The 11,411-nt window shown below is 47.2% G+C and overlaps 1 protein-coding gene across 1 annotated transcript in view; it reads right to left on the reverse strand.

The window, feature by feature from the left end:
• The window catches only part of OTULIN (OTU deubiquitinase with linear linkage specificity), a 92,877-nt gene extending 85,336 nt beyond the window's left edge, over positions 1–7,541 (reverse strand). Inside the window, exon 1 of the mRNA XM_068236724.1 lies at positions 7,421–7,541. Coding sequence (XP_068092825.1) covers positions 7,421–7,512 — 92 coding nt within the window. The 5' untranslated portion in view covers positions 7,513–7,541. The remainder of the gene's footprint in view (positions 1–7,420) is intronic.
• Between the last annotated feature and the right edge of the window lie 3,870 nt (positions 7,542–11,411).

Genomic DNA, 11,411 nt, shown 5'->3' on the forward strand with positions numbered 1-11,411 from the left:
GGCAAACAGAAGCAAAAATCAAACAAGTGTGCAAGAAGTTTTTTTCCAAGTTACTAAAAAGGTTGATAATTCAAACTTTTACTTCACATACACTCAGTGGCCAAAAATGAGAGACAACCCTTCTTTGAAAGAAAACCAGTCCAACAGTGACATACAGTGATGTAACAACACAGAGTTGCATATAAAAAAGGGAGCATTCAGCTTCGGACAATGAAATTATCACAGAAGTCAAAGTCAAAATGGACAAGGCAAAAGATTTACTGTATTTTTTGGACTATAAGACTCACCTTTTCTCCCCCAAAAGTGGGGGAAAAAAAAATCACTGTGTCTTATAGTCCAAATATAGGGAGTTCCTGACTTGTAAACGCCTGCCAATGCGGACCTCCAACCCGCCCCAATGCCAGGGACTACCTGTACTGAGCCCATTCAGAGGAGGACGGGGGGGGACAAACTGAGGACACAGGGGAACACACAGGGGCATAGAAGAGGACACAAGGAGGACAGCGGCAGACACATGGGGACAGAGGAGGACACAGGGAGACACAAGAGGTACAAGGGGCATGAAGTACAAAGAGGGCATAATCCAGAAGATGCCTCTTCACCATGGATGCATCAGGTTTGGTATATATTTCCCCCCCCTGGTTTTTGTCCTCTAAACCTAGGTGTGTCTTATGGTCAGGAGTGTCTTATAGTCCGAAAAATATGGTAAGCAACTTTGAATGGAGGGATGATCATTGGTGCAAGAAAAACTGGTGCTAGCTTCTCTTTTAGGATTTTCTCACGCAACAGTAAAGTATCTCAGGTGTTTAGAGAGGGGCAGTTGAGAAAAAGACTTCAAGCAATAAGGACTATTCTGAAGAGAATACTTAAGCCTGGATTACTCTAGTCTACTGCTTGTCCTTTTGCCAGAGACGACCACAACAGAAATGCAGAAGGGACACGTTTTTCTATGGGTCTGTTTGAACATGTCCATTTGTACTGTGTTGATTTTCATGTTCTGTTTACTCTTAACAAATCACTATTTATGTGATAAATGACACACATCCATTAAGGAGTGTCAACAGACTTAGCAACAAACCACAGAAAGGTACAGCATATCCGTACAGAAACAGCACTGCCCTGGTTAGGTCCATCTATGTGTGAACTGATCCTTATGGAAATATGTGAAACATGTAAATACAGAAAAATCACTCATTTTCACCCAATATTATCATATGTATTGAGTGCAGTGTATGGGTAGCTCAATGTGCCTAAGGAAAATGGCACAAATACTCAAATGCATATAGTGTCCACGTGTATAACAAAATCTACTCATGTTCCAGGAATCTTTTGGCTTATCCCTTTCCTGTCACTACCACAGGTTAAAGCAAAACTCTGGCGTTACAGAACAACTCTGAAGAAAGAATTTAAAGTAATTATGTGAAACCAAACACTATATTTGCCTTCCTAGAAAGTGTTTTCTACTACAGAGCCCTCTTCTTCTCTGTTCAGGGTTAGACATATTGAGGCTGCCACCTCCAAGATAGCCGCTACACCTTTCTGAGATCAATAGTGATGCTGAGAGAAAAGAGGGGATCAGAACAGAGAATGAAGAAGGAGACAAAGGGCCAGAGGGAAAATCCCTCGGAAGGGAGAGGTTTCATCCTCACAAGCAACCTTTTATATTCTGCCTAGAGTTGGGTTTTAAAGTGGACCTATTCTAGACAAGTCTTTTGTGTCTGACATAAATGGCCTCAACTCACTAAGCATTACCACATTTGGTAATGCAGAAAATTACTGATTTTACCAATCATCTTCCCAAATTCTAATTCATTAACACTATTATTGCACAGAAATTAAAAAATTACCGACTAGTGAGGTAAATTAACGACTTGAAGAAATTGCAGTGTGGTAAATACCTCAAGAAATTGCAACTCACAAAGATGAAATAATTTGGAAAATCAAGCAAAAGTGTTTCGTATTTTTCTCCAGCTCTGATCAGCGGAAAAAAAACGGGTCTCTATATTCGTTAACATATTGACAGATATACCAGACAGCCAATAGGGAGAGCCACACAGCCTTGCTTCTCTCCTGATTTGGTCCAATACCCTGGAAGGCGGGGCTCACTCTAGCAAAGCAGGGGAAGGAGACATTTTATATAGCTTTTCTGAATCCCTTCAGATGTGAAAATCTGTATCCTCTTTTACAGAAGAGCTCCCCATGGTGGCTGCAGCACATGTAAAGGAATGTCGAGGATGCACTGGACAGAAAACCATGACTAGTGTACACCAAAAATCGCTACCATAATCACAAACGCTTAGCTATTTTTGGTGCGTTTCTGTGTAGCAATTTTATACTTCTATACTTTGCTTGGAACTGCTTGGAAAATCGCTCTGTTATAGCATTTTTATAGTGATTTTCCACTTTTCTTATACTCAACATTGAGGAGTAACCACCTTCAAATACGTTTGCGCAAAAAAAAACCCAAACTAACAACACACCGCTCTGGTGTGATCCATCCCATACATTAAACGCATTTTAAAGTGCTAGCGTTTTTAAAAGTGCTGAGAATCGCTCTTGGTGTGCTCCAACCCTCATACACACGGCTTTCTGCCTGATTGCTGACCTGCTCCACAGCTGGTAAAGTGAGACTTACCGAGCAGGGCTTAGTGAATTGAAGCATGTTTGTTCTGTAAATTACCAGCAGGGCATGCGGAAAATCTTTAGTGAATTTCAAAAAAAAAAAAAAGTGTAAAATACTGAATGCTGTATTTTACCGACCTAAATGATTTTACAGAACTGCCCTTAATGAATTGAGGCAATTGTGGCCAATTCGATTTTTCTTCTTGGCACTACTGTAGGTTTTGGTTCTCTCCATCAATGATGTGTGTGGCCAAATCATCCTCCCACTCCTGTCCTCATATTGATTCAGAGGGTGAGGCGAAACCACAACATGAAAAGGGGAAAAAAAAAAAAAAAAAAGAGGGACCCTTTATAGGATAACTGTAATGAGAGGGATATGGAGGCTGCTATATTTATTTTCTTTTACCAATACCAGTTGCCTGGCCTCCCTGCTGGTCTATTTGCATGCAGTAGTGAATAACACCTGAAAAAAGCATGTGGGTAATCTTGTCAGATCTGGCAATAATGTCACACTCGCCTGAACTGCTGCATGCTTGTTCAGGGTCTATGGCTAAAAGTATTAAAGAGGAACTGTAACGAAAAAACGGCCCCTGGGGGGGTACTCACCTCGGGTGGGGGAAGCCTCAGGATCCTAATGAGGCTTCCCACGCCGTCCTGCGTCCCTCGGGGGTCTCGCTGTAGCCCTCCGTACAGCGGTGACGTAATATTTACCTTTGCAGGCTCCTGCGCAGGCGCTCTGGCTGCTTTCGCTCCGAAGGAGGCGGAAATACCCGATCGCCGTCGGGTCCGCTCTACTGCGCAGGCGCAAGTCTCCGGCGTCTGCGCAGTAGAGCGGACCCGACTGAGATCGGGTATTTCCGCCTCCTTCGGAGCGAAAGCAGCCACAGCGCCCCCGCTGGAGCCTGCAAAGGTAAATATTGAATTGAACAGTCGGCACAGTCGCCGGCTATTCGGAGGGCTGCAGCGAGACCTCCGTGGGACAGAGGACGGCGTGGGAAGCCTCATTAGGATCCTGAGGCTTCCCCCACCCGAGGTGAGTACCCCCCAGGGGATCTTTTTGTTGTTACAGAGTCTCTTTAAAGGCAGAGGATCAGCAGGATAGCCAGGCAACTGTTAATGTTAAAAAGGAAAGAAATATGCTGGTGTCCGTATCCCTTTCATTACAGTTGTACTTTAAGTAACAGTAGAGCTTGGGTGAGGAGGATTCGTGATCTAGTATGGTTGAGGTGAGCCAGCATAAAAGTTCATAGAGAACAGCTCTCAAATCAAAGCAATGTCTACAACTTGAAGCATTCTAATTGGCTGAATTGTGTGGGTGTATTATTACTACAACCTTTCTGAAACTTAGAGGTTCGAAAGGGTGCTGTCCACCCAATCATGTTCGCAGAATTTCCATATAGACTTTCTTGCTGGCTCACCTCAACCATGCTAGCACCGTCTTACGCTGTTATTATTTAGTATTTACTTAGCGCTGACATCTTCTGCAGCATTTTACAGAGTATATAGTCATGTCACTAACTGTCCCTTAGAAGGGCTCACGATCTAATATCTACCATCTACCATAGTCATATGTCCATCTCAGTCTAGGGGCAATTTGGGGGGGACCCATTAACTTGTCTGTATGTTTTTGGGATGTGAGAGAAAACTGGAGTGCCTGGTGGAAACCCATGCAGATACAAGGAGACAATACAAACTCTTGGCAGAATCCCTGATGTTTCCCCAAGAGTGTCCCTTGCCTTTGGCAGGTGATCTTAGTGAGTGCCAGCTGTGACTGTAGCACTACCGTCTAGCCCAACCGTTTCCAACCTGTGTGTCCCGGCAGCTCCAAGTATGTGTTGCCAGATTTCAGCAAGTCCACGGACAACAGAATTAAAAGAACTGTGGGCTTCAGCGTCCTTGTTTCCGCCCCCTGAAGTGTCTTCCTCTCTATGCCTTGCAGTATCCTCCCCTGTCTCCATCCAGTAAGCCCGCCTCCATTTCAGTGATTACACACTAGCTCAGGGAGGCAGGGCTGGAAGAAGGCACACAGCAGACAGGGTAACAAGTTCCTGTGGTTGGGTGAGTGATTTTGTAAGCTCGGCATTTATCACACTGTGCTGCTTCAATGGGCTCTATTCACAATCATTTTCCGCATGCGGAAATGCACTTTCGGTAAATTCCCGACTGAAATAAGACCATCTTGACATTCACAAAATTATATGCATGGTTATTTACCGCATGCGTAAAATTGTACGCATTGTTTTCCCGCATGCGCAAAAAGTGTGGTAAAAGTCTGCAAACGTCAGTAATTCCCACAAAAAACAAAATTCAGACAACAAGGGGCGCATTATTTCTGACTTAACTACCGATTTTATATCACCTACTAGTACTTTGGTGATATATTTTGCTTCCCATTGACTTAAATGGAGTCTGGAGCCTTGAGCGCTGTGTTTGCTGGACTTTAATTTTTTTTTTTTGACAAGTTTTTATATGCCACTTTTTTTCTGCATGGTTTCCACGTTTCCCTATTTTTTTTTTTTTTTTACGCATTGTTCCCGCATGCAGAAAACTTTTAGTGAATGTGGACAAAATGCGGAAATTATCACTGGCGGTAATCTAGCAGTAAATAATCTGTTACGCTGGACCCACACTATAAGCGCTTTTCTATGTGCTTGTGATTGCTCAGCGCTTTCTGAGTGCTTTAGGGTGCTGGCTGGGTAGAGTCAGGTCAGGGTGCCGTGTAGGATAGGCAGGGGTCAAAGTTTTAGCTGGGGAGAAGGCAGGTCAGGGACCTGGGTGAGGAGCGTCGGGGACCTGGGTGAGGAGCGTCGGGGACCTGGGTGAGGAGCGTCGGGGACCTGGGTGAGGAGCGTCGGGGACCTGGGTGAGGAGCGTCAGCTCAGGGACCTGGGTGAGGAGCGTCAGCTCAGGGACCTGGGTGAGGAGCGTCAGCTCAGGGACCTGGGTGAGGAGCGTCAGCTCAGGGACCTGGGTGAGGAGCGTCAGGTCAGGGACCTGGGTGAGGAGCGTCAGGTCAGGGACCTGGGTGAGGAGCGTCAGGTCAGGGACCTGGGTGAGGAGCGTCGGGTCAGGGACCTGGGTGAGGAGCGTCAGGTCAGGGACCTGGGTGAGGAGAGTCAGGTCAGGGACCTGGGTGAGGAGAGTAAGGTCGGGGTGCCGAGTAGGAGAGGCAGGTCAAAGTGCTAGCTGGGGAGAGACAGGTGAAGGTATAGTGTGGCTGACTGAGTTTAATGGCCGGTTTGGGAGAAGCAGGGGAGGCAACACATTGGACTCTATTCACAATCACACATGCGGTAAGGCTGGATCCACACTATAAGCGCTGAATGGGAGTGATTTTTAAAAAGCACTAGGAGAGTCAGGTTAGTGTGCTGGCTGGGTAGAGTCAGGTCAGGGTGCCGTGTAGGATAGGCAGAGGTCAAAGTTCTAGCTGGGGAGAAGGCAGGTCAGGGACCTGGGTGAGGAGCGTTGGGGGACCTGGGTGAGGAGCGTCAGGTCAGGGACCTGGGTGAGGAGTGGCAGGTCAGGGACCTGGGTGAGGAGCGGCAGGTCAGGGACCTGGGTGAGGAGCGGCAGGTCAGGGACCTGGGTGAGGAGCCATAAGAGCCGGCTCTTTAATGGGAGCCGATTCAGAAGAGCCGATTCTCTGAGAAGAGCCGGAATTCCCATCACTAGGTCCCTGACCTGACTCTCCTCACCCAGGTCCCTGACCTGACTCTCCTCACCCAGGTCCCTGACCTTACTCTCCTCACCCAGGTCCCTGACCTCACTCTCCTCACCCAGGTCCCTGACCTCACTCTCCTCACCCAGGTCCCTGACCTCACTCTCCTCACCCAGGTCCCTGACCTCACTCTCCTCACCCAGGTCCCTGACCTGACTCTCCTCACCCAGGTCCCTGACCTGACGCTCCTCACCCAGGTCCCTGACCTGACGCTCCTCACCCAGGTCCCTGACCTGACGCTCCTCACCCAGGTCCCTGACCTGACGCTCCTCACCCAGGTCCCTGACCTGACGCTCCTCACCCAGGTCCCTGACCTGACGCTCCTCACCCAGGTCCCTGACCCGACGCTCCTCACCCAGGTCCCTGACCCGACGCTCCTCACCCAGGTCCCTGACCCGACGCTCCTCACCCAGGTCCCTGACCTGACGCTCCTCACCCAGGTCCCTGACCTGACGCTCCTCACCCAGGTCCCTGACCTGACGCTCCTCACCCAGGTCCCTGACCTGACGCTCCTCACCGAGGTCCCTGACCTGACGCTCCTCACCCAGGTCCCCGACGCTCCTCACCAAGGTCCCTGACCAGCCTTCTCCCCAGCTAGAACTTTGACCTCTGCCTATCCTACACGGCACCCTGACCTGACTCTACCCAGCCAGCACCCTAACCTGACTCTCCTACTCTGCACCCTGGCCTATCTCTCCTCACCCAGAACTGCCTCTCCTACTCGGCACCCTCATCTGCCTTATGCCAGCCAGCATCCGGGCCTGCCTCTCCTACTTGGCACCCTGACCTACACCTCTCTCTCTCTCTCCTCTCTCTCTCAAGACATCTGTAACAAGTGAAGAGGAATGACTTCTGGAGAGGGGAGATGCCCATCAATCCCTATTGGGGAGGAGGGTTCCACACTAAAGCATGTAGCATGTCTCTGATTGGTTGTATGGAGGGGAACATACATATAATCAGACTAGTGCTATATCAGGGCTGACAGCAGTCTCATGATGGGACAGTGGCCGGCTGGCAGAGGCGAGAGAGCGCAGCCCGTAGTCTGCTATGCACAGCACTCCCCACATACTGGGCTCCTACCTGCTAAGCTGCTCTCCGTACAGTTCCGTACTATGTACACGGCGCCGTGTACCGGAAGTTCTGCAACTATCCCGTTTACTTCCCTGGTCCATCAGCTTCACCAGCTTGTCACTGCTAGCCAACCAGCGCACCGAGCCCCAATAGCCAATCACTGTGCTATGCGCCGTACAAGCATCCAATTACGGGACGGCTCTCACTCAGCTACTATATGCATGAGAAGCGCTCGGCGACTCGCTGCCTAAACTGCGCAGCTGCAAAGTATTTGCTGCTGTGTGTGTAGGCTGTAGATCTTTTCAATGATCGGATGATTCGAATCGGATCATTGAAGAGATCCGGATCTTTGATCCGAATCTCGGATCATTTTACTACCGGAAGCATTCGGGGGTGAAATGAACAGCAGGACAGGTCTGTGGACAGGAGAAGGGGAGGGAGTGGACACACAGAGAAGGGGAGAAGATGGACAGAGGGCAGGGAGTGGACAGAGATGGGAGGAGGGACGAGCAGAGAGCAGAAATGTTTGCACGTAATACCCACATGCTGAAGTCATATGCTTTACATATATTTCACCTATATGTTCATCTGTACACTTTGAAAGAAAAGGTCGCACAGTGAAAGAAAGCATTCCCAGAAGTGAAGTGCAGCTGTTTAGTGCGGAGTGCAGGAGGATTATATTGCCTTTCAATCACACTGTCTGCAAAGTTACTGAGCTGTGCTGAGCCAAAAGCTTCCAATGTGTTCACTGTGCACAACTACGGAACAGACAGCCTATAATGAGCAGCACATTGCAGCCAGTATGTGTGCTCTACACATATCCTGCAGTGGCACCGATGTCCCTTCTCTCTCATCTACCTGTCCCTGCAAGGCTGCCTCCCTTCCAACAGAGCGATCCATCTCTGCTCTGCTTCCAAGACCCCGCTGCGAGGGGGCGTGTCGCTCCTGGCCCCGCCCCTTTTGCGATCCGAATCACTCATTTTGATGATTCGGATGATCGACTCATAAAATAGATTCGGATCAAAGATCCGAATCGTTCATGATCCGGACAACACTAGTAGGCTGAAGTTATTAGGCCAGGAGAGGGAAGGGTGTTAGTACTCTGTCTGAAAATAAGCCCTACCATGGAAATAAGCGCTAACATGATTTTTGAGGATGCTCGAAATAGTCCAACTCCAAAATAAGACATAAGCTTTAGTTATAGTTCATAGAAAAGTCATTTTAAATTGTGTCCAGGCATCTACAGTATCCCAAAAAATCCATTGGGATAAATCAACAATAGGGTGGGAAGACACTAGCTGCTATTCTGCGGCAAAACACGCACCATTCTGCAGGGTATTGAAGTCCGTAGCCTCACTCGGAAAGCGCTTGTCGTGAGAACTCCTTCGCATTTTGCCTTTTTAAATTGCATGGCTTTCTGCTTTTTCCTGCATGATGTGCAATTACAGTATATGCCGCTGCAAACGCAAAATCTCGCAATGATGCACATGAAATGCGATTGCAAAAATTATGCAGGGGAAAACAGCCCTGCAAGTGTGTTCCCTCCCTTACTTTAATTTCACATGTGATACAGCACAGCAGGCGTGGCTTGCTATGCTGTGTCACCACATGAAATAGGGCCTGTACACACTGCTGCGCTTGCGCTGCATTTTTAAAATCGCATGTGATTTTTAAATCGCAAAGCCTTCATGAAAATAGAAAAATACGTTGTACAATTGTGTACAGGTCATTACGATTTTCACGATTTTTCAAAAGACCTTGCGATTTAAAAATCCATGAGATTTTAAAAGCACAGCGCAAGTGCAGCAGTGTGTTCATGCCCATGTTGAAGATTTATCCCACTTCAAAGCTGGAGTCCGCACTAGATGTGTTGGATGTTTGACTAGATTTGGAGGCTTGATGGACCGCCTCCCAGAGTTGTCCCCCAAGGAAATATACCACTGAGGCCTGCTGATCACTTTTGTGTATTGCAGGCAGCTACAGTATACATGAGAAAGAGTACAACCAATTGACAAAATATTGCAGCTGGACAGATAGAAGCTTTACCAAGGAAAACACTCAAAAGACCCCATGAGAACCAGATACATACATATTTGTGGTGAAGTTGTGTATTGAGTGCTTTTTTTACATGTGCTAAATAATATACCGACTGTTTTTTTTCACACACTGGGCTTGATTCACTAAACTGTTTTCGCGCACAATCGTGAATTTCCACGCGTGCGTAAATTCGCCATTGCACGTGAAAGCTGTTACAAACACTAGCGCGACCGTGATATCAGTTATCACAGTTTAGTGAATCAAGCCCACTGTGTGTGATTCCCTATTCCAGACTGGGTGTTGGACAAGTGTACTGACACTGCAAAGAATCGTCTGCAGAAAACGCAGCCATTCCCGCAGACACAAGTGTAATCCCTGCCTGAGGATTGGGAAATTTCAGGCTCTCTAAATGTAGATTGTTGTACATTAAAAAGGGAATAGATTCACAAGAAATTCCTAATGGAATTCAGCATTTGGAGATGTATATGGTCCAGAATGTGATGACATGCCTATATTTGAATAAATATATATATATATTTTTGTTTTAAGAATTAATGTAGATTATTCATGGAAAAAGAAGACATGTGCTGAGGTTATTAGTCCAGCCAATCTAAAACTAGTATAATATTTCTTCTAATGCCTTAATCATCTCCCGCCTAGACTACTGCAACACCCTGCTCTGTGGGCTACCACAAAAAAGGCTAGCACCTCTCCAATCCCTTCTGAAATTCAGCGGCCCGCCTCATTCACCTCTCCACACGCTCTTCCGATGCAGCCCCACTATGCCGTTTTCTCCACTGGTTACCTATTACCCAGAGGATCCAGTTCAAACTCCTGACTCTAACATACAAAGCCCTCCACGAGTTGTCTCCTCCATACATCTCCTCACTAATCTCTAGATATTATCCCTCCCGCAACCTCCGCTCCTCCCAAGAAATTCTCCTGGCCTCTAAGCTGATCACCTCCTATCATGCTCGTATCCAAGACTTTACACGAGCATCATCTCTTATCTGGAACTCTCTTCCACAGCCTGTACGTCATGCTCCAAACCTGGACATCTTCAAACGCACTCTTAAAACACACCTTTTCAGACAAGCTTATAACATTCTATAGCCCTTATTTACTTATTTGACACAATGTAATCAGAGGCAAAGGGTCACTGCCTCATCCATCTTTCACCCCCTTACCTAGTGTGTCCCCCACTACCCATTAGATTGTAAGCTCGCAAAGGGCAGAGTCATCCTCCTAATGTTTACTGTTTTTGTCACAATATTTGTGCTGCTTGGAACTCTGTTTTACAATTTGTTAGTATATCTATGTTCCCCTTGTCGTCTTATTGTGCTTTGTAAAGCGCTGCGGAATATGTTGGTGCTATATAAATAAATAAATAATAATAATAATAATGTTCTTTTTGGGCATATATGTAGATTGTTTAAAATAAATGATTAACATACTAGAAAAGTGCTTACATTGTGCTAAATGCTACATCCATTCCCTAAATTATTGTTTTGCTTATTTTCAATTGCCAGTGCAGAGCAAAAGGAGCTAGTAAAGATGGCCCACTAGGAAACCTCATAGGGAAACTGCTGCTGCTTACAATTTGTACAGGAAAAGTAGCTGATCACCTGGTCACCTCCGTTTCCCATAGTCCCTGATTTTCCCATCACCCGCAGCCTGCAATCCTGCTTACACCCCAGGAGGAGAGCCTCGGCCAGCATGAAGAGCAGAGCCAAGGTCTCCATCCCGAGTAGTGGCGAGGGGGCTACGACAAACAGCTGTTGGGAGATCTGAAGATGGGGCCTATGGGTTGATGAGAAGAGATAATGCTGGGGAATAGAGGGTCCCCCGGTGCAAAAGTGAATCTATGGCAGCCCTGCCAGAAGGGATTGCAGAGATGTCACTCACACAGCAAGTCAGTGTAATAAGCAGGACCCCCTGAACCTTTGTACCCACTTACCTTAGC

This window comes from Hyperolius riggenbachi, chromosome 5 (genome assembly GCF_040937935.1).
Source record: "Hyperolius riggenbachi isolate aHypRig1 chromosome 5, aHypRig1.pri, whole genome shotgun sequence".
NCBI lineage: Eukaryota > Metazoa > Chordata > Amphibia > Anura > Hyperoliidae > Hyperolius > Hyperolius riggenbachi.